General features: G+C 63.2%; 2 protein-coding genes across 4 annotated transcripts; both read left to right on the top strand.

Annotated features, from left to right (window-relative positions):
• The first annotated feature begins 1,092 nt into the window (after positions 1–1,092).
• MAN1B1 (mannosidase alpha class 1B member 1) lies at positions 1,093–15,642 on the top strand. Its single transcript, XM_040460192.1, has 13 exons — positions 1,093–1,344; positions 1,847–1,955; positions 2,645–2,760; positions 4,237–4,391; positions 4,682–4,794; positions 6,140–6,325; positions 7,022–7,170; positions 7,526–7,714; positions 9,606–9,796; positions 10,664–10,784; positions 11,416–11,613; positions 11,772–11,903; positions 12,613–15,642. The coding sequence occupies exons 1-13, from the start codon at positions 1,234–1,236 to the stop codon at positions 12,823–12,825; spliced, it is 1,983 nt and encodes a 660-aa protein (XP_040316126.1). The 5' UTR covers positions 1,093–1,233; the 3' UTR covers positions 12,826–15,642.
• A 6,515-nt stretch (positions 15,643–22,157) lies between these two features.
• On the top strand, positions 22,158–25,916 carry DPP7 (dipeptidyl peptidase 7). Of its 3 annotated transcripts, none has more exons than XR_005786030.1 (13): positions 22,158–22,477; positions 22,552–22,665; positions 22,745–22,884; positions 22,976–23,139; positions 23,325–23,460; positions 23,534–23,615; positions 23,725–23,891; positions 24,065–24,125; positions 24,336–24,571; positions 24,682–24,806; positions 24,934–24,998; positions 25,360–25,430; positions 25,555–25,596. XR_005786030.1 is itself a non-coding variant. In XM_040460190.1 (13 exons), exons 1-13 carry the CDS (start codon positions 22,396–22,398, stop codon positions 25,691–25,693), a joined length of 1,614 nt encoding a protein of 537 aa, XP_040316124.1. In that variant the 5' UTR covers positions 22,174–22,395; the 3' UTR covers positions 25,694–25,916. The 3 variants fall into 3 exon arrangements, 2 of the variants coding, with proteins under 2 accessions (XP_040316124.1, XP_040316125.1); XM_040460190.1 differs by having other exon boundaries at positions 22,174–22,477; positions 24,650–24,806; positions 25,555–25,916; XM_040460191.1 differs by having other exon boundaries at positions 22,185–22,477; positions 24,453–24,571; positions 24,650–24,806; positions 25,555–25,916.
• The last annotated feature ends 787 nt before the right edge of the window (positions 25,917–26,703 follow it).

The raw sequence follows: 26,703 nt of genomic DNA, 5'->3' as shown, positions 1-26,703 counted from the left end.
TCCCTGGCCTGGCGAGCGCAGTTTCTGACCGGCACGGGTGCTGGGAACGGCAACCAGGGGTTCCCAGCTCCGTGCATCCAACGGAGCAAGAGTCCACACGCTGAGCCCGCACCTGCTCTGGGCGGCCTAGGAGTCCCCTCGAGCTCCCACCCAGCTCTTCGCCAGGGTCTCAGGGAGGCCAGGGAACACCTAGTGAGTCTGACACCCTGCGGGGGGGGGGGTGGGCAGAACCACCCCACCCCACCCCGGCTAGGTCTCCAGGGGTGGGCTCCCGCGCCCTCAGCTGGAGAGCCCGGTGACCCACCCTCCAGATACCACCTTCTCCCTGCTGTCGGCATGTGCAGGGACGGACGCACGAGGGCACCGCTGGCACTACGGGCAGAGCCCTGTGTGGGGAAAAGACCCGCAGGGGCCTCGGGGATGACCCCCGCTAGGGAAGGGGGGGGGGGGGCGGAGAGCAGGAGGCGCTTTCTGGGGCAGCTTCAGACAAGCCAGGGAGGCGCACACGCCGGGGAGCCCGCCACACACCCCTCTAAGTGCGGCGGCCAGGACTGCGGGAGGCGGCGGGCTCACCCGAGGGGACCGGCAAGGAGCGGGGACGGCCCTCGGCGCTGCGGGGCTCGCTCCGCCCTGCCGCGTCTCTACTGAGGGGAAACGCGCGCACAACTCGCCGCGGCGGCCGTCCGCGCGCCCCCAAGCCCATCGGCTCCAAAGAGCGGACACCGACAGCCGCCCCGCCTCGACTCGGGCTCGCACCGGACCCCGCTGTCCTCTCGCTGAGCTGCGGCCCCCACTAGCTCTGGGCCGGGAAATCAGCCCGGGGCCGGGAGTCGAGCCCCGGGGCGGGAGCGCGGGGCGGCGCCGGACGTCCCGCCAACCCCACGGAGCCGGCCGGTCCCGGGGACGCGGTACCCAGCCGAGTCCCAGGGTCTGCGCCGGCGGGCTGCGCGCAGGCGCGGGCGGGCAAGCGCGTCACGGCGCGGGTGCGGCCGTGCGCCGACGCGGCGGGACGTAAACACACACGCAGGGGGCCACGAGGGCGGGCGCAGGCGCGGTGGGGACTAGGAGGGCGCGGCGCAGGCGCATTGGCCGCGCGCGCGATGGGCGGGGTGTGGACGGCGCTGCGATGGCTGCCCGCGGGTGTCGGACCAGCGAAGCCCCCGGCGCCTCTCGGAGCCCGGCCTCCTGACGCCGCCAGTGGGCGGGGTCGCCCGGGCCGCCGCCACCGCTGTCATGTATCCGCCGCCGCCGCCGGCGCCACATCGGGACTTCATCTCGGTGACGCTGAGCCTTGGCCAGAGCTACGACGGCAGCAAAAGCTGGCGGCGGCGCTCGTGCTGGAGGGTGAGGGTCGGCGCCGGGCCGGGGTCCCGCGGCCCGCCCGCCGCCCCCTGCCTGGAGCGCAGGCGCTCGTCCGGGCCCGGGGAGCGGTGGTCGCCGGCCGCAGGCCGTCTTTACAGCCCGCGCTCGGCGGGGCGGGGTCGGGGAGGGGGAAAGCTGTAGGCTGCCCCTCGGTGCGGTGGGTCAGGAGCCCCGCGGTCTCGGGCTGCAGGGCATCGACACCCCCACATCGGGGCAGATGCGGGGTCCCGCCGGCTGCCTGAGACGGAACACGCGCGTCGCGCGAGCCTTTCCTCACGGCCCCTGCGATAGGACACGTATGGCTTCTGCGTCTGTTGTTTATTTCCGTTCCCCTATACCGTCTGGAATATCCCCGCGGCTCGTCAGTCTCTGCCGCCGGGGCGCTTCCCCCGGTTCAGAAACCGGACCTTGGGAGTTACCCACTGTCCTCCCTGAATTTGCAGCGGTCGCACGGGTCCCAGCTGTGTTGTTTTCCGTCCCGTAGAAATGGAAGCAGCTGTCGAGATTACAGCGCAACGTGATCCTTTTCTTCCTCACGTTTCTCCTGCTCTGCGGGCTCCTGTCCTACATCAGCGTGGCTGACCAGTGGAGAGGTACCGGCTGCGCGTGTGCCTCAACCCCATGCGTGTGCGTCACTGACTGCGGGTGGCTGGGCAGAAGCGCAGTCTGGCCGTGCGCCTTAAGCGCCTGGAGCGTCCGCGAATTGGCGAGAAGCGCAGATGAAAAGGAGCGGAGAGTGTCTTTAGCCACCCTGCTAGAACGTGGCTCGGGTTAACGTGATGTTGCCCGCCTGCTTCCTGGGTGTCCGGTGTAAGGGCCGGCTTCTCCGTCCTCTGTGCCTCACGGAGACGTTCGGGTCCTGAGGTCGCGTGCCCCGTCCAGACACGCTCCCTGAACTTCCTGACACGTGTTACCGTGTGTTCCGAGCGGCCGGGCAGTCTGGGTGAGGGCGTAGGGAACCCCTGTGGGGGAGGAAAGCTCGGGAGCTGCTGCAGGCGGCTGGAGACAGCTGCACATAGGCCAGCGTCTGCGCTTCCTGGAAGGGAAGCCGCTGAGGGGAGGTCCGTGTGGGCTGGGCTGCAGGACGGAAGCTGCCGAGTGCTTTGAGGAAGGTTTGGTTACCCTTGGCCGTTCTCGAGTTGGTTTGAAGGACCTTCCCCAGGTCTCACGGTGTCCTCTCGTGGTGAGGAGCGCCCACCTAGACGTGTTCCTCCGCGCGCTCGCTCGGGCTCTCCTTGGGGCTGTGCGGCACGTTTGGGATAAAATCTGTTCTCTCGTTTAGCCGTGGATGGCAGGTCAGCGGAAGAGCGGAAGGTGAGACCAGCAGGTCCGCCCGTCTTGCCGGCTCCTCAGAAGGCAGATGCTAATCCAGAAAACTCGCCGGGGCTTTTACCCCAGGTTCGTTCGGTGAACTCCACGTGGGGTTGCGACCGGGGTCGGTCCCACGGGCGTTTCAGAACCGCGCGCGACGTTCCACACGGACGGGGGAGCGGTTCTTTCCCTTGTTGTTTGTCTGATGTTCGCGCCCTGCGCCCCTTATTCTGAGCCAGTGGGATGACGCTTGGGCAAGGAGGAGGAATGTTCTCTCCTTCCTTCCCCTGGGATACCTGCTGGTGAGCGAAACAGACCCGCCCCTTGTCTGGAGGAGCTGCAGGCCGGCGGGAGCAGGCCGGTGGCCGCGGTGTCCTCCAGGGATGAGGCTGGGGACGGGACGCTGCACTGCGGCGTGAGACCGGGCAGCCGCTGGTCCTGGGTGGAGTCGGGAGAGCAGGGCTTGAGTCCGGTGACGTCGCCCGAGGCAGGGGGAGCTGCGGTTTCAGAGGGCGTGGGCGGGGAAGGGGGCTGGGGTCAGGCCCCACGGGGAGCGGCCAGGAGGCCTCTCTGCAAACCGTCTTACTCGGAGGCTGTGTGTCAGACGGCTCACGTCCTCCCTCGTGGAGCCGACACGCACGTCTCTCGCTCCTCTCGGCCGCTCTCGTGCACCTGGGCTCTCGTGACGGCGATGGGAGCAGAGCCCGCCTGCACGGTTGCCCGCCGAAAGACACGCTTCCGTTGCCCGGGAGGCCCGTGATCCCGTCTGTGGGGGCGGCCGGGGTCGGTGTGCACGGCTCCCCGGGTCCGGGCCTCGGGGCGCGGGGCCCCCTGTGGCGGGGCCGCTGGGACCTTTCCTGCTGCTCGGACTCCGGCACTCGTGCCCCAGGCCTGGGGCAGCCCCGGTGCTTTGCGCGCGGCCAGATCCCGTCCTCTTGGCCACGGGGGTCCCGGCTCCGTGGCACTGGCGTCTTCACAACGAGGACCTCTTCACGGGTCCTGTGGGTCCTGAGCGGCAGAGGTGTGCTCGATCCCTGAGTCGGCCTCCTTGCTGTGTCCTGCGGAGGAGGGGCCTCCTCCCGCCCTCCGCTGACGACAGGCTACGCCTGGGCCCCCGCGCTCCGTCCCTGGACCCGGTGCCCTGGCCGCCCGGTTCTGAGCACGAAGGGTGGGGGTCCTGGGGCACGGGCCCGGGACAGCGTTCTTTGCGCCTCCATCCACGGGGACGTGGCTCTGACCCTTTATCGCTACCTTTAGGGCCTGTGACGGCCTGGAACCCTCCTGGGCCAGGATGCTAACCCACTGCCCAGGGCTGCGCCAGCCCGTTGGCACAGTCTCCGCCCCGGTTGGTCAGGGCCCGGGGATGGTGAGAAAGGATCTTCTGGCCAAATCTGCGTGTTGCCGTGGGAGCGGGAAGGCATCTCCTCCGGGGGCCGTGCGCCACCAGCCATTCCACGCGGTCCGTGGGGTTGGGTCTGATAGGGAGAGCATCCCAGGTGGAAACGGAGTGGCGGCTCCTGGGGCGTTGAACTGTTTTCACGAGTGGCTCTCGTTTCGATCTAGAAGCCTCAGAGGCATTTCCGACGGGGACCGCCCAACCTGCAGATTAGAGCCCCCGACAAAGACTCCAAGGACCGGAGGCAGGATGACACGAGGCGGAGGGACGAGGTGGTGGGCGACGCTCGTCAGGAAGAGAGCACACAGAGAACGGTGGTCAGGTACAGGGAGCGTCAGAGACGAGGCAGCACGGGTCGCTAGATGCGCAGAGGCCGGTCCGTTTGACGTTTCCTGAAAAACAAAGGGATAGGATCGGCGCGCTGTCTGAAGCGGCTTCTCCTCGCAGAGCAGACAGTGGAGAGAGCGGGACCCCGGTGGGGGCGGGGCCCTGCCTTCTCCGCGTCGTGCCGCACGGAGCGGAGGGCCGCCACGAGCCCAGCCAGGCTGTGCCCGCGGGCGTTTGCATCCCTGCCCTCGAGCCGGCTGACTCCTCTTCCTCCTCTCCCTGAAGCTGGAGGGGTGCAGTGATCGAGCCGGAGCAGGGCACCGAACCCCCTTCGAGAAAGGCAGGGGGCCCCCCCACCAAGCCTTCCTCACAGGCCCCCGGGATTCAGAACCAACCAGGTAAGGCCCCGCCGGCGCCCCGTCGGGCCTCACCCGGACATGGTGACGGAGAGGGCGCGTGGACACCCAGCTGGGCACCCGGGCGGGCCCCAGCTCTCTGTAGAGCCTCGGGGAGGACACGGGGCTCCACGGCGGCCCGCGGTCCCAGGCCCGTCGCGGCAGCCACAGGCCGCCTGTGCGGGAACTGCCCGCGTCCGTGCCAGCGCGGGGCCTGGGGAGAGCGAAGACACGGCCCTGGCTCGGTGGGGTCCTGGGGTCCTGCGTTCTGGCACCTGTAGTGGAGGGCCCCCGGGGCACTGGCGCTTTGTACGCTCCGTGCGGCCTGTCTGCTCTGGTTCTCGTGGCGGCCTTTGAGGTCATCGGTCTGTCGTAGGCCCGTTCCACGGACGGGAGAACCGAGGTTAGGCCGGCAGCGGCCACGGCCATTTGCCTCCCGGAGCGGGGGCTCGCGCCGGGTCAGCCGAGCCTGGGGCCCGGGCTGGGACCCTCCGGTCCTGTCGCTGTTGCCACTGAGGAGGGGAGGAGGAAGAAGGCGCCCAGAGCCCGGACGGGCGGCCCGGGCGTGTGGGGGGAGGCAGAGCGATCGCGGGGCTCTGAGGACCGATGTCAGAGCCGCAGATACCAACACGACTGGGCCTCGGGCCACACCGAGAGGACACGTGTCGCGAAGCCGCCGACGCCCACGTTTCTGTCCGCCCGGTGGCCCTGTAACTCGTGCCTGGTCCTCCGGCTGTGTGGAGGGGAGAAACCTTCTCGGTCGGCGTCAAGGCCACCCTGGAAGGGCCCCAGGGCGGCCTTGGGTGTGTCTGCCACACGCTGTTCCCTCCCCGAAAACACCCAGAGCTGCTGACGCGCGACGCGGGCACCTGTGAGATGAGGCGCTCTCGTGGAGGTCACCGGGGCCCGCCCGCCCGCCCGCCCGCCCGCCCGCCCGCCACGTCGGATGCTCCCCCGGCCGGATTGCACAGCGCGGCTGCCGTGGCGGAGCGGCAGGCACCGGTCTGCTGCCTCAAACACCGCCGCCCACCGCGCGTTCCCCGCAGCTCCAGAGAGTCGTGCCCGCCGGGCGTCTGGCGGAGGCGGACGGGCGCAGGCCAGGCGGATGAGAGGCCGAGCCGTCGCGTGTGGGCCCTGGAGGCCTCGCCACCTTGGCAGCCGCGTCCAGCCGTGCGGCCCCGAGCCCGGCGGCGCCGCGCCCCGATCTTTGGGGTCGTCCGCTGCTGACCCGCGGCCCCGGACGGTGTCCCCCCACCCCACTGAGCGCCCCCGCGGCTTGGGGCTGCAGAGGGGCGGTGTCTGAACCCCGGGCGGTTCCGGTCCCCACGACCCGCCGTCTTCCTCCCAGCCTCCCCGAACGAGCGTCAGAGGGCCGTGATAGACGCCTTCCGCCACGCGTGGACCGGCTACCGCAAGTTCGCCTGGGGCCACGACGAGCTGAAACCCGTGTCCAGGTCCTTCAGCGAGTGGTTTGGCCTGGGACTTACGCTGATTGACGCCCTGGACACCATGTGGATTTTGGGTCTGAAAAGAGGTACCTGCTCGTCCCCGAGCACGCGGCCAAGTTCCCCCGGTGCAACGCTTGGGCGCGCGAGTGAGCGAGCCGTGCCCTGGAGGGTGTAGACGCCACTGTTTCCGTCTGAGGAGCTCTCCCTTCCCCTGGGCGGCAGGCAGTCGCCTTGTCCCTTGATGGCAGGCGTCCCGGGGACGCTCAGGGCAGTCGCCCCCTCGGCTCCCGGCCGAAGGCCTGGGCTGGCGTCCGGGGGCAGTTCCAGCCCGTGCTCCCGTCCTAGCCGGAGAGGGGCTCCCTGGTGGGAGGCGGCACGTGATCCTATGAGGCCATCGGCGTCCCGGGTCTCTCCATCACACCCTTCTCAGGCCACGTGGACGGGGTGTGGTTGAGGCTACGGGTCTTTGGGTACTTCCGAATCGGTCTCTCGGAGCCCATTTCCGGTGTTCCGTAGAGGCCAGAGGCTCCCCCTGAGTTACTCACGTGGCCCTTTGTGCCGTGGCCTTTACCCGTCAGCGTTGGTGCTCACGACGGCTCGCTGGCTGCCCGTCCTCCGGGTGCAGGGGGCCCCGCGGTGTGTCCCCTTGCCGTGGGAAGTGATGGCGAGGCCCCTCGGGAGAGAGAGACACGAGGACGCACGTGGCCCCAGAGCCAGCGAGCGGTCACGGGGGCGCCGGGACCTGTAACCTACTGCCGCTCCCACCCCGTCTCCCGTCGCAGAGTTTGAAGAAGCCCGCAAGTGGGTGTCTAAGAAGCTCCGGTTTCAGAAAGACGTGGACGTCAACCTGTTCGAGAGCACGATCCGGATCCTGGGCGGCCTTCTGAGCGCCTACCACCTGTCCGGGGACGACCTCTTCCTGAGGAAGGCCGTGAGTGTCCGGGCGCCGGTGGAGGTTCCGCGGCTCGAGGGGCCCCCGGGGGGTGGGCGCGGGGGTCTGTTCCGGGTCTCCCGTCTCCCCGGTCGTCTGGGTCTCGCTCCCGCGCACGTGCGTGGGAAGGTCCCTGTCACCGTCGCGACCCGTGGGGAAGCGCTCTCGGGGCTCCTCGGTCTCACCGCTGTTGAGCGCCGAGGCCACGTGAAGCCAGTGAGGTCCCGTGTCCGCTTACGGGGGTGAGCGCGGGTGGCGGGGTGGCGGGGGTGGGGCGGGAGGGTGGGCGTCGTGGAACGGAGCCGAGGCTGGCGTGTGACGGGAAACCTCGGTCCTCGTCGTGTCGCGTCATCAGGAAGACTTTGGGAATCGGCTGCTGCCTGCGTTCCAGACGCCCTCCAGGATCCCATACTCGGACGTGAACATCGGCACCGGAGCCGCCCACCCGCCCCGCTGGACCTCGGACAGCACGGTGGCCGAGGTCACGAGCATTCAGCTGGAGTTCCGAGAGCTCTCCCGCCTCACGGGGAGTAAGAAGTTTCAGGTACGGGGGGCCGGCCTGCCGGCCGGAGGCGTCACACCAAGCGGAGGCGTGCGTGGACTTGACCCCGGGCCGCGGGACCACCGTCCTGTGTGCTTTCCGGTCCCTCGTTCCTCGCCTTTCCTCAGCTGCGCGGGCGGGAAGGGTGTCGACTGGGGGCTGAGTCCGAGCGCGGGCCCGTGTCCTTGGGGTCCCAGCTGCCCCCTGCCTCGTGCTTTGGTGGCCCCCGGGGGTGGTCCGTGCCGGGAGCGAGGCAGGGGCCCACGGTCGTGGGTTTCGGCCTCGCTAGCCCGTCGCTGACGGTCCTTGTGGACCTCGCTCCTGACCCTCGCCCCGACCCCGTTGGCCGGGGTCCCTCTCCTTGTGGGTGAGTCTCCAGGACGCGGCGGACCCTCTGGCTTGGCGCTCTGCCTCGTCACTCTTCCTCTGCCTCAAAAACCTGAGCTGCGATTTGAACGTCAGCAAGTTTTGCCTCTTGGCTCGAACGCCGCGCCACAGTCCCACGTGGGCAGCGGCCGCCACCGTCTGATTCCAGAACCAGGTCCTCGCCTCAGGAAGTAGGCCAGCGCACCCTAGCGCTCCCACCCGGGCCCCCTGCCTCGGTGGCCGCAAATCCACTTGTCGTGCGTGGCTTTCTCTGTTTGGAATGCTCGGCGTGAGTGAGGTCCTACGTACGGCGTGGGCCGTCTGTGGCCGGTTCTGTCGCCACGCGTGACGTCTTCGTCCGCGCTGGAAGCGTCCGGGAGAAGCGCACCCGTGTCGTAGCACGTGTCCGAAGCATCCCTTTTCGTGGCCCGGTGGTCTGCCATCGTGCGGTCGGACCACGTGCTGTCCGGGCTCTCGTGCGTTGAGGAGCAGCTGGGGGTGGTAAGAGCGGCGCTCCCGGGAGAAGGTTCCAGGCGCACGCACACAGGGCTCTGGCTTTTCCGCGGCAGCCCGCGCTTGTCCTCCGGTCTTTCTCGGTAGCCTTCGCGGTGGGCACGTGAGGGTGCCTCCTCTGGGCTGTGGATTTTGTCCTGATGACGTGTGGCGTTTTCCAAACGCCCGCAGGCCCCGTGTTCATCTCCCGGGTGGAGGTGGGCGTCCGGGTGCCTGTCTGCCTGTCGGCGGATTAGCGGCTTTCCTGTCGTTGGCTCGTACTCCGGAAGCTCAGCGTCTCTCTGTTTGCTCTGAGACGCCGGCCGGGCGCCGTTGCGATGCCGGATCTCTGTAGCTGCCGGAGACCCAAGGGAAATTGAAGCCGCTCCTGCCTCAGAGGACTTTGTAAAAAGGGGCGGGCCGTACGTGGCGGGTGGAGGCCAGGAAGTCACTCCCCAGGCAGGGTCCCGAGCGCCGTGAGCAAACGCGCACAGGGCCATGGAGCACAGATGCGTGGCGCTGCCCGGGAGGAGCTGAGGTTGGTTGGGTCTCGAAGGATGAACAGGATCGGCGGGCGGGTGTGCCGCGACCGCGGGCTCGGAAGCAGACGCGCCTGCCTTCCCTCCAGCGAGCGGGAGCAGACGGCCACGCCTGGGCAGGAGGTCCCGGGGACCGCGGCTGTGGCCTTCAGACACGGTCCCCTGCCAGGAGGAGGAGCTCAGCCCCGTGTTCGGGGCCCTCGGCATCTGCCCGCTCATCGAGGCAGCCGCGTGTGAGGGTGGGGACCTGGTTGCCGCGTGGCTGGGGCCACCCTCAGAAGCCCTTGCCTGGTGCAGCCGGGCAGGGGAGCGCCGTGGGCCGGGACACCGGCCTCTTCCGTCCTCTTCCGTCCTCCGCTGGGAACGGGCCCGCCTGTCACGGAGGAGGGGTGAGCCGACGAGGCCCGCCTTCCTCGGCTGGCCCGAGGTCCGGCAGCCCCGTCCCCCTGGCTCACCCGCGCTCTCCCCTTGTGTGTGTGTGTGTGTGTGTGTCCCAGGAGGCCGCGGAGGAGGTGACGAGGCGTGTGCACTCCCTGTCGGGGAAGAAGGACGGGCTGGTGCCCATGTTCATCAACACGCACAGCGGCCTCTTCACTCACATGGGAGTGTTCACTCTGGGCGCCAGGGCCGACAGCTACTACGAGTACCTGTTGAAGCAGTGGATCCAGGGCGGAAAGAAGGAGACGCAGTGAGGCCTGTTTCTGCTGCCTCGGGGACGGGGTCCCCGAGGCTCCCCTTGTCCCGAGTTCTCGGTCAGGAGGCAGCGGCCGTGCCGGACCCGGACTCGGCCCCTCCGCGGGGGATGTGTCTCTTCCCGGCACGGCCTTCGTGCCAGAGAGGACGCCTGGCTGGTCACGGAGGTCCCCGGCCCCTCTGCGCCAGGCAGGGCCTGGGGTCTGGGCCCGGCCGAGGGGCCCCCGGCTCACCGGCCGAGCTCTGGTCCTCGGGGTTGTGGAGGCGGCTCTGCTTGTCCGCTCCCCAGCAGAAGGTGGCCAGGGGCCCCTGGGCCTCCCCGCGCTGCCTGGTTGACGCTCCAGACGTGCGCTTTCCCAGACGGCAGTGCCTCGGGGAGCCTCGTCGTGCGGTCGGGAAAACACAGGTCACTCTAGTGAAGGGACTGGAAATCCTTGAAGTCTCACGCCAGGGGGTGACCACGGCCCAGGACCGCTGGGGGTGGGCAGCTCCAGGAGGCCGACCCCTACGGGCAGAGATCAGGGCATCACGCCTGGGAGCCGGAGTTCCCCACGCCTGAACGTGGGGACGTTGAGAGAACCCTGGTGGGCACGTGGGGTCCCGGGTGGTCCACGGGGGCCGGCTGAGAGGAACGACCCCGTTCGGGGGAGCGGCGGGCACAGCCCCGTGCGTGCCCCAGGCCGCCGACTGCCACGAGCCTGCATCTCCAGGCTGGCGTGGTGCCACCCAGACAGGGCCAGGCCTCTTGGCCACTAGCGTGGGGATGGCAGCTCGTGGCCACGTGCCCGCTCCTGGGTAACCGGGCGGGGGGTCGGGCCGCGCACCCACCTGGCCTGAGCCCACGGGGCCTGCCGGTTCACAGGTTACTGGAAGACTACCTCGAAGCCGTCGAGGGAATCAAAAGGCACCTGCTGCGCAGGTCTGAGCCCAGGAAGCTCACCTTTGTGGGGGAGCTGGCCCACGGCCGCTTCAGCGCCAAGATGGTGAGCACGGTCGTGATGCAGGTGGGGCGTAGGGGGCCGCACGCACCCGTTTTTCTGGGCCCCCGATGGCTTCGCGAGTCTGGACCTTGGAGAGATGGCTCAGATTCTGGTCGCGGGGCGTGAGCCCTCACAGGTCGACGATGGACTGTGCGGCGGTGTGCGGCAAGGGGGGCTGGGGTCTGTGATGGGTCCCCGGCCCCTCCCCCCTCCCCGCCCCCTGCCCCCTCTTCCCCCTCCCCTCTCCCCTCCCCCTCCCCTCTCTCCTCCCTGCCCTCTGCCCTCTGCCCTCTGCCCTGGGTCTAGTTACTTGTCCCCTGCCCCTGGTACTCCATCAGTGTTTGTGGGGTCAGGGCCAGACCCGGGTCAGCATCCGCTCCCCTGGCAGGTGGGTGTCCGTCCGCCACCCTCCCCCCTGCCCGTGTGGAGCTCCAGGGGCCGGGCCCGTAGTGGAGTCGCTTTCCACGTTCCTGCCCTTGTGGGCCCTGAGGAGTCCCCGCTCAGGCCCGTCGACCCCTGGGGATGCGGGGGGCCTGAGGGAGCGCTGGACCCTGCACCCGGTGTGGCCCCCGCCCCCGCCCCCACCCCACGTGGCCACCGACTCACAGTGGTGAGGAAACCGCTCTGGTTTCAGGACCACCTGGTGTGCTTCCTGCCAGGGACGCTGGCTCTGGGCGCCCACCACGGCCTGCCCGCCGACCACATGGAGCTGGCCCGGGCGCTCATGGACACCTGCTACCAGATGAACCGCCAGATGGAGACGGGGCTGAGCCCCGAAATCGTGCACTTCAACCTGTACCCCCAGAGCGACCGCAAGGACGTGCAGGTCAAGGTGAGCCGGGCCGGGGTCTGGGCGTGGGGGCGCCCTGCGGGCTCGGCCTAGCTCCTCCCATGTCCCCCCACGCCCCACCCCCCACCCCAGGTGGCCGAGCTCAGCCTGTGTTGTGTCCCCCATCCCTCCCTCCCCCGCTCCCCCGCCCCCCCGCCCAGCCGGCCGACAGGCACAACTTGCTGCGGCCCGAGACGGTGGAGAGTCTGTTCTACCTGCACCGCCTCACGGGAGAGCGCAAGTACCAGGACTGGGGCTGGGAGATCCTGCAGAGCTTCAACAAGTACACGCGGGTGAGCGCCTGCCCCGCCCAGCCCGCCCCGCCCCGCCCCGCCCCGAGTCCCTGCTCCCCTAGCCGGGCAGCCAGAGGGGGGCGAGGGTGGGGGCGGTGCAGCTCGCGGTGGCCTCGGGAGTTCGGCGCCACGTGCCCCAGGGTCTCGGGGACCAGGCTCTGTGGCCCGGTGTGCACAGGGCGACTCTCCTCCCGGATCCTCCGTGTGGCCCCGGGCAGCCCTTTCCCACCCCAGACGGCGCCGTGACCGTGGCCCCGACACCCGTCTCGCCCTCTGGGCCGTGGCTCGGAGGTCACGCCGTGTCCGGGGCCCGCCACCCACCCCGGTAGAGCGCGAGCGCCAAAACCCGACCCGCGTACGCCCTGTGGCGGCCGGGCGGTGGGTCCCGGCCTCCTCAGGTGCTGGGGGCCTTCGGGAGGCCGCCTCCGGGTTCCGGAGCACGCGCTGCACGTCGGGTCGCATGAGGGCGGCTGGCGTCTCTGAGGGCCCGTCTGGAGGAGCTGCGGCTGAGCTCCCGGGGGGCCGGTCCCCCGGCGGACCTTGGGGTCGTCTGCCTCAGACCCTGCCCTTGGCCACGGGTGCCGCGGTGAGGCGCAGGGGCCCCGGCCGGGGGCCCTGCGGCCGCCGGCGCCCCCGAGGGCTGCGCCCGGCGTGGGGAGCTGGCTGGGCCTGCAGCCGTGGTGACGCCGCGGTCTCCGCTCTCGCGCAGGTCCCCTCGGGTGGTTATTCCTCCATCGGCAACGTCCAGGATCCCCTCAATCCCCAGCCCCGGGACAAGATGGAGAGCTTCTTTCTGGGGGAGACGCTCAAGTACCTGTACCTGCTCTTCTCCGACGACCCGGCCCTGCTCAGCCTGGACGCCTACGTGTTCAACACTGAGGCTCACCCCTTGCCCATCTGGGCCCCGCCTAGGGTGGGGTGACCCCCCCGTGGGCACTGCCCGGGGGCCTCACACGTCTTGCGTCTGTGGGTACCTGGCCTCGGAACCCTGGCCTCGGGTAGGTTCGCTCTCTTGACCTTGGCCGCGGCGTGTCCCCTCGGCCGACTGTCCGTGCTCCAGGGTCAGGCTGATGACATTCCCCAGGGGGTTACCGAGCCTGACGTCTCAGGGCCTCAGAGGTGGTCAGGGCAGCTGGGCGCCCGGCGCTTTGCCGCTGGCTTTGCACTTCTGGCTTGTGGTTCTCGTGACGTCGGATGGTGTCGTGAGGTCAGCGCCGTGAATCCCCGAGGCCCCACCTGCTGGGGACCTTCCTGCTTGAATCATGACTTACATTCCTGATGCCCAAACGTCTTCTGTGTGGCCCCAGTGTCTCTGCTTGTCCCCTGGGGCCGCTCTGGGTCTCCCGGACCCACACGTGTCCTGAGATGAGCTGAAGGGACAGCCCGACATGCGGTTCAGCCCGGGGTCTCCAGAGTCTGTGAATGTGCCCTGACCCGGGAGTCCTGGGGGGGCACTTGTGACCTCCTGCGAATCCGGGCACCTGGCCGGCTGTGGTGTTTACATGTTGGACTCAGGGATCCTCCCCCGGCCCTGCAGGGGCGGGGAGGGGCGGGTGGACAAGTTCATCCTGCTCCTGGACCACCCGACAGAACGGACTTTCCAGGCAGCATAAACGTGGATTGTTTCCTATGTTGGTAAACGGGTCCTTTACTGTGAAACATCTTTGCGTAGTTTGAGAGAAAGCCATTGTCGCTTTGGGGCGCTTGTGACTGCAGTGCACAGGGGTGTCAGGTTTCCAGCCCAATAATCCTGCCATCCTCCATACATAAGTTAGCACATACGCACCTTACCTGTGGTTGGACGAGATAACGCATCAGGGGGTGGGAGCGGAAGGTGTGCTTTGCGGCCTGTCCCAAACACAGACCCACAGCAAAGAGAGCCAGCGAGCGCCATGCCCAAGTTCTTTCATCAGCTTCTGTGTATTTCGTGAAAGACAGAAGTTCACAAAATGCAAAATCGGATACCTTGGAAAGGTCAGCGTAGAGAAAAGATTTCTGTGGCGAGGCAGAGCGGCAACATCCACCTCCCGTTCTCCCCAGAAACAAAACAGCAGTAGAACCGTCGCGGTCAGTGTTGACAACAGCCAATGAACCATGAGGAAAAAAGGAAGTGTGGCTCCATGAAGGGAACAAAATTAGTTGCTAAAAACTGTCGCTAAAGACAGTCCAGCCTTGAGAATTGTTAGAAAAGGGCTAATAAAACTAAATTAAACGTTCTCGACTTGAACACACACATGGAAGTAGGGGAAGTTGGGGAAATACTACGAGCACACGGAGATTACCAGAGAAATTACCAGAGGGAATAATTATTAAAAATCCTCTTCCACTGAAATGTGCAGCAATGAGAGATTCATCAGAGTTCAGTAGCCACAGCAGCGAGGAGACCACAGAATGTGAGCCGTGGACAGAGCCCGAGGGACAGGTCCCACCCTCCGCAGGCCCCACAAGTCTGTTAGAGTTGGGGTCTCAGGCAAAAGGGGATTTGAAACAGTGCTGAACGCTTACCAAATGTGACGTTCTAAGATGTAAATTACAAATTCAAGAAGGTCAGACACTTCCTAGTAGAATCAACACAAGACGACCTGGGATAAGTGGTGGGAGAGTCTTGACCGCCGTGAGTGGTGACCTGTGACGTGTAGACCCACGGCAAGGCCAGCCTCCCAGTGAGGGAGAAAAAAGGCCAGAAGATGGGAATGGAATGATGCTTTGATGAGAAAAGTTGTCACCCCGGAGTTCCATGTACAGCAAAACTGACTCAGAAATGGAGAATTCTAGGTATTAACGGGGGAAAGCCGGATAGCTTGTCGCCAGGTGGCCTGACGTGCATGAAATGCTCCAAGGACTCTGGGCGGAACTGCTGCCGGATGGGAACTCGGGGCTCTGTTAAGACGCGGCTGTGATGCGTCAAATCAGTTACGTGTTTGGCTGCCACTCCTGTTTTTATTCTCCAGGATTTAAAAGCTGTTCATGGGAGATCATTACAAGTTTATGTTTTGGGGCCCACAGTGTGCAGCGTGAGTTTTGAGAGTAGCTACAGAAGCAGACTGGTCTGAGCCGTCTCAGAGATAGGTCGTGTATGTTAGTGAACACAGTTGCTGTATGTGTGGACCAGAGTGTTAGAAATTCGGGATGTCACCCATGATAGCCACGATGAAATTATCAAAAAGATACACGTGGGTGGAAAGGAGAAGAGAGTGAGAACGGTTCACTAAAGTTTTTAAAAAAAAAAAGTCCTTGGAAGAAATGAGGCACGAAAAAGGATTAACATATAGAAAACACTCGCAAAGTGGTAGAAAGAAGTCTTACTGGTAATTACGTAAAATAAAATGGATGAAACCCTTCGATCAAAACCCGAGCTTGGCAGAATGGACTAAAACACAGTGACCCAAGTACGTACTGTCTAGCAGACACCATGCTTCCAAAGATACAAATAGACTGAAGGCAAAAGCATGGGGGGAGACACTCCATGGAAACAGTGACCCAAAGAGAGCTGGGATGGCTGTGAACGCTTTAACTCAAACACGGGGGTGCCTGGTGGCTCAGTGGGTCGAGCACCCAACCCTTGATTTCATCTCAGGTCATGATCCCAGGGTCGTGGGGTGGAGCCCTGCATCGGGCCCCACGCCGAGCATAGTGCCTGCTGGGGTTCTCTTTCTACCTCTCTGCCCTCTCCGTTGCTTGCACACGGTGTCTTTCAAATAAAAATTAAAAAAAAAAAAACTTTTAAGAGGTCAACGTAGATGCAGCTTGCTTTGTTTGTATTCAGTGAAAACAAGATTTTTCCACGGGGAAGAAAAGACAGGGTTATAAAGAAGGTAGAACAGTTACAAATGCATCGAACGGCAGAGTCAAATGAAATAGCCGGGTCTCCAGTGGCAGTTGGAGACTTCGTTAGTCGCCTTCAAGATGCACAGACCCGCTAGGGGAAGACCAGCGAGGAAACCGAGGACACGAACAGGGCTACAAACTAGGCAGACCCAACAGACGAGAGCGCCCCTGACAACAGAGTGTCCCTGCTCCTCCAGGGCACATGGAGCATTCTCCATTGTCTGCGTTAGGCCACAAAACAAGTATTAATGCATTTTATTTAAGTTTTTTTTTTTTTTTTTTTTTTTTTTTTTTTTTTTTTGAGAGCAAGCACAAGCTGGGGAGAGGGGCAGAAGGAGAAGGAAAGAATCTTTAGCAGGGTGCATGCTCAGTGTAGAGCCTGACACTGGGCTCAATCCCACAACCGTGAGATCATGTCCTGAGCTCAAATAGACACTCAACTGACTGAGCCCCCCAGGTGCCCCTAAAGATTTTACTTTTATGTAAACTTTATACCCAACATGGGGCTCGAACCCACAACCCCAGGATCCAGACTTGCACATTCCATCGACTGAGTCAGTCGAGCACCCCAGTGTATGTTAAATAACTGAAAGAGGGGGGGCCTGGCTGGCTCAGTCGGTTGAGCATCCGACCTCAGCTCAGATCAATTTTAGTATATGTGCTGCCGAAGCGAGCACTGACCTCAGCCCAGATCAAGATCTCACTGCTCGTGGGTTCGATCCCCTCATCGGGCTCTGTGCTGATAGCTCAGAGCCTGGAGCCTGCTTCCGACTCTGTGTCTCCCTCTCTCTCTGCCCCTCCCCTGTTCATGCTCTGTCTCCCAAATATAAATAAACACAATCAATGGGTCAGTGGAGAAGTCAGAAAGGAAGTTAAACACTTTTGAGACCTATGAAATTCAAAGCACAAAGTACACAATTTATGGGATGCAGGGAAGGTTGTGCTCAGATCAAAATCCATAGCTTTGAATGCCTACATTAAAAAAAAAATTAAAAATATACGAGGCGCCCGGCTGGCTTAGTCGGTAGAACACACAGCTCCTTATCGGGGCCGTGAGTTCGAGCCCTGTGTTGGGTGTAGAGCCTACTTTATTTATTTATTTTTTTTCAACGTTTATTTATTTTTGGGACAGAGAGAGACAGAGCATGAACGGGGGAGGGGCAGAGAGAGAGAGAGGGAGACACAGAATCGGAAACAGGCTCCAGGCTCCGAGCCGTCAGCCCAGAGCCCGACGCGGGGCTCGAACTCACGAACCGCGAGATCGTGACCTGGCTGAAGTCGGACGCTTAACCGACTGCGCCACCCAGGCGCCCCAACTACTTTAAAAATAATAATATAGAGGCGCCTGGGGGGCTCAGTCGGTTGGGCACCTGATTTCGGCTCAGGTCATGGTCTTGCGGTTTGTGGGTTCAAGCCCCGCGTCGGGCTCTGTAGTGACAGCTCAGAGCCTGGAGCCTGCTTCAGATTCTGTGTCTCCTCTCCCTGCCCCTTCCCCGCTCACGCTGTTTCTCTCTCTCAAAAAATAAACATTAAAAAATTAAAAAAAAATAAAAATAATATAAAAGGAAGAAAGGTCTCCAGTTAGTACCTAACTGTGCACCTTGAAGAACTAGGAAAGGAAGAGCAGACTAAACCCAAAGCTTGCAGTGTGAAGGAAATGTGTAGAATGGAGATAAGTAAAATAGAGAATAGAAAAACACCAGAGACGGTCCACAAAACCAAAAGTTGGTTCTTTGAAAGCATCAACAAAATTGAATCTCCGAGCTACACTAACAAGGTGAATGTCCAATAGCTAGAACCAGAAACAGAAGTGGGGGCGTCACCAGTGGTCTTACAGAAAAATTTCACACCATGAAATCTGACGGTCTTTTTAAGATGGCAAGTTCCCAGACATGCAAGAATGATCTAAACTCAAGATCTATAAGTTTTCGATAGACCTAGGACAAATAGATGGATCCAATAGTAAAAAAAGAGACAACAACAAAACCCTCCCAACAAAGAGAAGCCTGGGGTCATGTGGCTTCTGGGGAATTCAGCCAAACATTTTCAAAGTTGGGGCACTTTGCTGGCTCAATCTGTGGAGCGTGCAACTCTTGATCTTGGGGTTGAGTTTGAGCCCCACACTGAGTGTAGAGATCACTTAAAAATAAATCTTAACACACACACACACACACATTTTAAGAGTTAACCCCAGTCCTTCTCAAACTCTCAGAAAATTGAGAGGAGGGAAAACTTCCTAAATCATTCTGTAAACCCAAAATTACCTTGATATCAAAACCAGATACAGACATTTCAGTAAAAGACTACAGGCCAATATTCCTTGTGAGTATTAATGCAAAAATCCTTAGCAAGATACTGACAAATCTGGCAGTACGTTTGAAGATTCTACACCATGATCAAGGTGTTTCAATGTAAGCAGATCAGTCATCCACACAACACAATACACAGGAATGAGCTGTGGATACAAGCAACAACTTGCATGGACCTCAAGGACCTCGTGCTGAATGAAAGAAGGCACACACCAGGAGGAAAAAGAAACAGTAACACACTCCATTCATAGAGCACAGTGGAGAAAGTACACGATAACTGCAATTGACATAGAGCACGTGACAAAAGCCAACACTCCTTCATGGTAGAAACACTCATGAAACCGTAGGTAGGAGGGAACTTCCTCAACACAATAAAGGGTGATCATGGAAAAACGCACAGCCAACATCCCACTCAACAGTGAAAGACGAAGCTTTTCCTCTAAGACCGGATATAAGACAGGACGACCTGCTTCCACCGCCACTAGAAATAAAAGGCATTCAGACTGGAATTGAAGAAGTAAAACTCTGTTTGCACATGATATGATCCTGTGTATAGGAAATCCCAAAGAATTCACAAGAACATGACTAGAGCTTATAAATTCAGGAAAGTTGCAAGACTAGATCAGCAATCAAAACGTTATGTTCCTGTGCACCTGCAGTGAACAATCTGAAAAGGGAATTAAGAAAGCACTTCCATTGAAAATAACATTAGGGCTGGGACGCTTGGCTGCCTCAGTCTGTGGAGCATTTGGCTCTTGATCTTGGGGTTGTGAGTTCCAGCCCCACGTTGGGCACAGAGCTTACTTTAAAATAAAAACACCATCTATGGGGCGCCTGGGTGGCGCAGTCGGTTAAGCGTCCGGCTTCAGCCAGGTCACGATCTCGCAGTCCGTGAGTTCGAGCCCCGCGTCAGGCTCTGGGCTGATGGCTCGGAGCCTGGAGCCTGTTTCCGATTCTGTGTCTCCCTCTCTCTCTGCCCCTCCCCCATTCATGCTCTGTCTCTCTCTGTCCCAAAAATAAATAAACATTGAAAAAAAATTTTTTTTAAATAAAAACACCATCTAAAAGAAAAAAATAGGGATAAATTTAAGGATGTAATGTACACCAAAAAGTATAAAACATTGCTAAAATAAAGAAGATCTACATAAGTGGAAACATCCTTTGTTCATGCATAGGAATACTTTATTTATTTTTTGTTTTTTCAGTGTTCATTTTAGAGAGAGAGAGAGAGACAGAGCATGTGCGGGGGAGGGGCATAGAGAGAGGGAGACACAGAATCCGAAGCAGGCTCTGGGCCCTGAGCTGTCAGCAGAGCCCAACGCGGGGCTCGAACTCACAAACCGTGAGATCATGACCTAAGCCGAAGTCGGACGCTTAACCAACTGAGCCCCCCAGGCGCCCCGGGAATACTTAATTTTAAGACGTCAATGCTAGACAAAAATGATCTACAGGTTCAGTGCCATCCGTCTTAGAATTCCAACAGCCTTTTTTGCCAAAATGGAAAATGAATTCTCAGATTACTGTGGAATTGCAAGGAGCCGCAAATAGCCAAGATATTCTTGAAAAAGAACAAAGTTGGACGACACGGACTGCCCGATTTAAAAACTTACGACGAAGGCATGGTACTCCGAGCAGTGTGGTGCTGGTGTAGTGACAGACACGTGGTTGTCACTGAAGGGAGAGCCCAGAAATGAACACATACACGGATGGCCGACTGATGTTCTGCGAGGGTATGTAGGTTTACTCAGTGGGGAAGAGAACCTTGTCCTCAACTAATGGTGATGGGAAAACCAGATTTCCACATGCAAAGAATGGAGCTGGACCTCACTTCCCACCACATACAAAACATCAGCTGAAAATCGATCAGCGACCCAAAGAGCGAAACCATCCGGCGCCTAGAAACGGCAGCAACAGCAATACGGAGACCGGTCTGCACCCAGCGGGCCTCACAGGGCTTCTGACGCCACAATCCAGAAGCACAAGCACCAGCCCAGTAGGACTTCGTCAAAAGCTGTGCGTCACAGGATGCGGAGTGCACAGAACCGAAGCCCACAGAACGGGAGAAAGTATTTGCAAACAACGTATCTGATACGGAATTTATATCTCGAATACGTTTTTTTTAATGTCCAGAACAATAAAAAAGTAACGCTCAACAACAGATAAAAGCACCTTTCTGACACGAAAGGGGGCTCGGCATGTAGCGTGTGTAACTGAGCGTGCACACAGATGTGGCCCCGACCTCACGTGCAGCTCGCTCAGACCCAGATCACGGGCACCTGTGCGGGGTTCCCTGTCCACACCCGCTGCTCTGTTGCTTGCAGCTTCGAGGGCTGAGGGGCAGAGCAGGTGGGGGGGAGACAGGGCCTGTCTCCCCAGATCTACGGGCTGTGGAGGCGGGAATCAAGACCCGGCTTTGGCCCCAAAGCCACCGTCCCCCCTCCCCAGGGAGTCGGAAGAAGGGCTTCTGGACCCCCAGACGTACCCGCAAGCTCAGGGCCACCGGGTGTGGCAGGACAGTCAGAATCGGAATCACCTTCTGGGCCTTCCCAGTGCTGCCGGGAGGGTTTGGAGGGAAGGATATGCCGGGTCCGCAGCCGGGGTAGGAGGGTCAGGCAGCCGAGCTGAGAGGAGAGGACGAGAGGAGGGCCTGCCTGGGGAGAGGCTGCCATCCAGGGGGAAGGAGCCGGGAGCCCTTCCGTGCTGTCCTGACTTCTACCCTGCAGAGGCCATGGAGACCCTGCGAGGGCAGCTCTCTCCTCAACGCAGGACAGGCAGCCCTGGGTGCGGGTCCCGGGACACAGGAACAGGGACACGGGGAGACGGGGACATGGGAGCTTGGGGGCATAGACACAGGATGGGGACAGGGGGACACAGGGACGGGGACAGGGGCACAATGATGGGCGAGTAGGGACACGACACGGGGACGTGGGGACACAGGGACGGGGACATGGGGTCCCAGGGACCCAGGGGCGGGGACAGGGAAACAACGGTGGGCAAATAGGGCTAGGGACACGGGGACATGAGGGACACAGGGAAAGAGGGACAGAGACACAGGGATGGGGACACAGGGGTATAGGGACAGAGGGACACGGGGATGTGGGAACACAGGACCACAAGGAGCGGGGCACAGGACAAGGACAGGACATGGGGATGGGGGCACGGGGACAGGGACACAGGGATGTGGGGATGGGGACAGGGACTGTGCAGTGATTGTGGTGTGGCATTCGGTGACCATGGGGTGACCACACCCCTGGGGTGGTATGACATGATCAACAGTCACTGTCACCATGCTGGTTGCCACAGTGACAGTCCTGGGACAGTGTGTGGGGCAGCTAACTGGCTGCTCCCCAATCAGCCTGGCTTGGGGCCCCGGGTTCTCAGGCTGCAGCCAGAGCGCAGGACCCCAGCCTTGGCCTGTGCCAGTGCTAGACAGGGCGGACCTGGGCAGAGACTGGGGTCGTGCTGGCCAGGGACAGTCTTGGCACGGGGACAGGTGACTCACCTTCCCTTTGTGGCCTTGGGCAGGGGGTGGCTCTGCTGATCTGGCCCCTCACGCATGCCCAGGACTGGATGCCAAGGGAGAGGTGGCCCCCCTTGGTGTCTGGGCACTGGGTACCTGCCGCAGCCCCTGGCACTGAGGGGCCAGTAGCCTGAGGGGCTGGGGTCACGGTCCCAGCTCCCAGCAGGGGCCTGGGGCCGCCGCCTCCCGACCTGGGCTCTCAGCAGCTGCGTGTCTGCACTGTCTGAGCCCCCGCCTGGGCTCCGAGGCCCCTGCCGCCGCCACAAGGCCTCGCACTGTCACTTGGACAAGCCCCTTCCTCAGAGCTGCTGGCCTTCTGCGTGAGCCCCCTCCTAGCTGCCGCCACCCCATCTTCCCGAGGCTCCCCCACTTCTCCTCAGGGGTCAGCCCATGTGGCCTTCGCAGCCCTGCCCTCAAGAGCCCGCCCGCCCTCCCCCGCGGGCCTTCACTAGGGGCGCAACGTGGCCCAGGGCATCACCCAGCGGCCCAGAGGCTGGGAGAGGCCTGGGTGTGTCCCGGCTGGGCGGGGGCAGCTGGGACACTGGCAGGTCTCTCCCACCTCCCCGTGACTCAGCAGTGGCCCCTAGAGGACAGGCGGCTGGGTGCACGTCCCCTGCCCCGACACCACGCCCTGGAGCCCTCTCCCGCTTCCCGTGTCTCCAAGGTGACCGTCTCCGTAGCGACACGGTGGGTGGCAGGAACCTGGAGGACCCGGAGAAAGGGCATCACGAGCCCGGCGGGGCGGGGGAGGTCGGGCCCAGAGTCCAGCCCCGCCCGGGCTGTCACGTGAGGGTGGCACGCCGGTCATGTGACCGCAGCCCGCGGCAGAGAGGAGATGGGGACCCGGCTCCAGCCGGCCCTCCCCTGGGCCCTGACCCTGCTGCTGGCGCTGGGGCTGTGCCGCCCGGAGGCTGGGGGTGAGTGCGGGCCCGTGGGCGCCCCCCGCCGCCGTGCCCAGTGTCCCCATGCGCTGAGCACCGCGCCCCTCCAGCCCACAGAGTCCCCCCGTGTGACTTCCAGGAGGGCTACTTTGAGCAGCTTCTGGACCACTTCAACTTCGAGAGGTTCGGCAACAAGACCTTCCTCCAGCGGTTCCTGGTGTCAGGTGAGGTGGCCCTGAGGGTCCCGGGGCCCTGAGGTTCCGCCCTGTGCCTCACCCGCCCCCTCCCGCCTCCGCCCGCCAGAGAGGTTCTGGAAAAGGGGCGAGGGGCCCATATTCTTCTACACGGGCAATGAGGGCGACGTGTGGTCCTTCGCCAACAACTCGGGGTTCATCCTGGAGCTGGCGGCACAGCAGGGGGCCCTGGTCGTCTTCGCGGAGCACGTGGGTACCCGCACTGGTGGCAGGGGAGGGCGGGCGGGGGCGGGCGGGGGCGGGCGGGGCCCGGGCTCAGCCTCTCGTCGGCCGCCTGCAGCGGTACTACGGGAAGTCGCTCCCTTTCGGAGAGCGGTCCACACAGCGCGGGCACACGGAGTTGCTGACCGTGGAACAGGCCCTGGCCGACTTCGCGAGGCTGCTCAGCGCGCTGCGGCGGGACCTCGGGGCCCAGAACACCCCCGCCATCGTGTTCGGTGGCAGGTGGGTTCTCGCCCGTCTCATTTCTCCCTGAGGCACAAACAAACGCGTGGCCGGCCCCGGGGCCAGAATTTCTGGGAGACGCGGAAGTCTCAGGTCCTCCTGGGGCCGCCGTGGGCTCCAACAAGGGCGAGCGGAGAGGGGTGTTGGGGAGGCTGTGGCCCCAGGCGCTCTGTGTCCCCGCCCAGCTACGGGGGGATGCTCAGCGCCTACATGAGGATCAAGTACCCGCACCTCGTGGCTGGGGCGCTGGCAGCCAGCGCACCCGTTGTGGCTGTGGCCGGCCTCGGTGACTCCTACCAGTTCTTCCGGGATGTCTCGGCGGTGAGTGAAGGTTCTGGGGCCCGCGGGCCGGACCAGGCTGTGGTGGCAGCTGCCACGATCCTCCCTTCTCCAGGACTTTGAAGGCCAGAGTCCCGAGTGTGCCCAGGGCGTGCGGGACGCATTCCGGCAGATCAAGGACTTGTTCGTACAGGGAGGTGAGCAGTCCTCCCCACAGCCCACTGACTGCCCCTCGCCTCCCTCCTTCCCCCCAGTCTTCACCCAACAGCAGCCTCCGAAGGCCTTCGTCCCGCCTTCTTCTGGCAGCCTATGACACGGTCAGCCAGGAGTTCGGCACCTGCCGGCCCCTCTCCAGCCAGAAGGACCTGACCCAGCTCTTCGGGTTTGCCCGCAACGCCTTCACGGTGCTGGCCATGATGGACTACCCGTACCCCACCGACTTCATAGGGCACCTTCCTGCCAACCCGGTCAAGGCAAGGAGACTCTGGCTGGGATCTGTGGACAGAGAGGGGCCCGGCCGCCCCGGGGTGGCCAGTGGTGGCCAGCCCGAGAGCCTTGAAGCCACTCTGGGGCCTGGGACCAGCGAAGGGTGAGCTGGGGAGAGGGCTGCAGGCCCAGAGTGTGGGTCTTTGGTTGGCACCCCTAGGTTGGCTGTGACCGGCTCCTGAGCGAGACCCGGAGGATCAAGGGGCTCCGAGCGCTGGCTGGTGCGTCTGCCCCTCGGCCCTGGGCCTGGTGCTGAGCGTGGGGGGGTGGGTGTGGCTTGGGGGCAAGGGTCACGTGGAGGCCAGGAGCACAGCTGCCCCCCCCCCCCCCCCCGTGCAGTCCCTAGCCCGGCGGGGGCCGGTGGGGGAGGCTCTGCTCCACGGGGTCTCCGACAAGTTCCAGCCCGGCCACCGCCTGGCCACCCTCAGCAGCCGGAGCAGCAGCTGAGAGCCCCGCCCCCAGGAGCCCCACGCCTCACGGGCACGCGTCCCCCACCGAGGGGGCAGGGTGGCCGTGCAGGCCCCCGGCCCCAGCGCCCCTCTCACCAGGGCTGGTGTACAACTCCTCGGGCACGGAGCCCTGCTATGACATCTACCGACAGTACCAGGCCTGCGCGGACCCCACAGGCTGCGGCTCGGGCCCTGACGCCAAGGCCTGGGATTACCAGGTCCGGGGGTGCCGCACGGGGGTGCGGGGTGAGGTCGCCCGCCCCGCCGGGCTGACCTCGGTGTGTGGCATCCCACAGGCCTGCACCGAGATCAACCTGACCTTTTCCAGCAACAACGTGACCGACCTCTTCCCCGACCTGCCGTTCACGGAGGGCCTCCGCCAGCAGTACTGCCTGGACACGTGGGGCGTGTGGCCCCGGAGGGACTGGCTGCGGATCAGCTTCGGGGCAGGAGGTGAGGCTCGAGATGGTGGCATCCTTCCCTCTGGGCTGAGCTGACCCCCCCCCCCCACTCCCCTGATCTCTGTGGCTCAGACCTGGGGGGCTGGGCCCGCTCTCCACCCCCACATCTGTGCTTTCAGACCTCAAAGCTGCCAGCAACATCATCTTCTCCAACGGTGACCTGGACCCCTGGGCAGGGGGCGGGGTGAGTCTGCCTGGGTTCGCCAGACTCCGCTCAAGAACCAGCTCTGCCCTCGCCAGGCTGCACACGTGGTTCTGTGGGTTCTGTGCCGCCTTCGCTCTTGTTCCCGCTTTATCCCCTCCCCTCCTTTGCTTTTTTCCCTGACTTCTTTGCGTGAACCGACATCTGGCTCGTTCATCTCCGTCCTTCCCTTTCAATGAGGCCGTTCAAGGCCACGTAGTGTCTTTTAAGTCATGGCCTCGGCTGTGCCCCACGGGCTGGGACACGAGGCCCTGGAGCAGGTGGCACCGGGCGGGCAGAGGTGGGGTCGGCCGTGGCCCAGAGCGCGGCGAGTAGCCGACGGAACGTCCTTTGACCGACACAGATACAGAGAAACCTCAGCACCTCCGTCCTCGCTGTCACCATCCGGGGGGGAGCCCACCACCTAGACCTCAGGTGCAGTCCTGCCCCGGCAGGGGAGCGACGTGGGACCCCAGGCCGTGGCCGGGTGTGGGCTGAGGTGGGGTGAGGCGAGGCTCGGGCCTGCTGCCCGGCTGAGGCCCCCGCGCCTTCTCCTTAGAGCGTCTCACCCACGAGACCCCACGTCTGTCCGGGAGGCTCGCAGGCTCGAGGCCAGGCTCATCGGCGAGTGGGTGGCCACAGCCAGAAGAGAACAGCGGCTGCAGCTGGCCCAGCGTGGGGGACTCGGGGGGGGCTGAGGAGCACTCCCCGACTCGGGACCGGACAGGCCCGCTGGGGAGCAGCTCAGGGCGCTGGGGGTGAGGGGCTGAGGCCAAGGGAGGGGCCAAAGAAGCATCTGGTGGCCTGGCTGTGCACAGCACAGCGCAAAGCATGGTGTCTGCGGTCCTCATGGGGTGACAGACCGGGCACACTGCCACACCTCTCAAGCCAGCCTCGTGTTTAATAAAACAAAGCCCTCAACCTGTGTGTGGTCTCAGGGCAAGGGGTGGGCGCTGGGGCCCCCTGTGGCCGGCCCAGGCGTCCTTCCGGGTGGCCCACTGGAGAGGGGGGCCGCAAAGCTCTACCCACGACCGCTACCGGGGCTGCACCCCTGGGTGGGCAGCTGCCAACCAGGCCCCTGGGTGCAGAGGGGCAGCCGACAGCCATGAGGGGGTACAGACCCCACTTCTGAGACAGGCCCTGGACCCTGTTCCAGGCACAAAACACACGGGACTAGGGGCCCAAGAGCAGAAGGCAGCCCCAAGAGCGGCCACCGGCCCCCAGGGCTGCTGGAGCGACAGGGGTATAGAGCGACTGAGAACTGAGGTCCTGCCCAGCACTGGGAGCCTTGGTCTCTGCAAATGCAGAGAGACTCAAGCTTTTCAGGCAAAAAAGACCTTCCGGAAAGAATATCACATAGAGAGGAGCTGGGCCTGTCCCACGGGGCCGCCTGGTTCCAGGAGGCAGGATCCCAAGCAGAAGCTGGGGTTTGTTTCTGGAAAAGCGCCCTGAGTCCGTGCTCAAGGAGAGAAGCAGCAGGTGCTGGAGGAGGAGCAGGTGCAGGGCATCAGCTCCCACAGGAACCTGGACTTCGTGTCCACACCGCCTCCTCCCAGCTCTCCAGCCTGATGGTGACGGTGGGAGTGTGACGCATGCCCCCACCCACGGCTCAAGGAACACAGGTTCCATCACAGACACGGGAGACATCAGTCAGGGCAAACCCACGTTTATGCTGCCTGGAAAGTCCGTTCTGTCGGGTGGTCCAGGA

Source organism: Herpailurus yagouaroundi, unplaced genomic scaffold (genome assembly GCF_014898765.1).
Source record: "Herpailurus yagouaroundi ecotype Mexico unplaced genomic scaffold, PumYag 249, whole genome shotgun sequence".
Classification (NCBI taxonomy): Eukaryota; Metazoa; Chordata; class Mammalia; order Carnivora; family Felidae; genus Herpailurus; species Herpailurus yagouaroundi.
This window is presented reverse-complemented; position numbering and strand designations above follow the sequence as displayed.

Coding starts and splice junctions, on each gene's coding strand:
- MAN1B1 (XM_040460192.1), top strand. CDS start 1,234: ATGTATCCGCCGCCGCCGCCGGCGCCACATCGGGACTTCATCTCGGTG. Junction 9,797..10,663: donor GGCGGAAAGAAGGAGACGCA/GTGAGGCCTGTT, acceptor GCCGGTTCACAG/GTTACTGGAAGACTACCTCG. Junction 11,614..11,771: donor GCAAGGACGTGCAGGTCAAG/GTGAGCCGGGCC, acceptor CCCCCCGCCCAG/CCGGCCGACAGGCACAACTT.
- DPP7 (XM_040460190.1), top strand. CDS start 22,396: ATGGGGACCCGGCTCCAGCCGGCCCTCCCCTGGGCCCTGACCCTGCTG. Junction 22,885..22,975: donor TGGTCGTCTTCGCGGAGCAC/GTGGGTACCCGC, acceptor GGCCGCCTGCAG/CGGTACTACGGGAAGTCGCT. Junction 24,807..24,933: donor GATCAGCTTCGGGGCAGGAG/GTGAGGCTCGAG, acceptor CTGTGCTTTCAG/ACCTCAAAGCTGCCAGCAAC.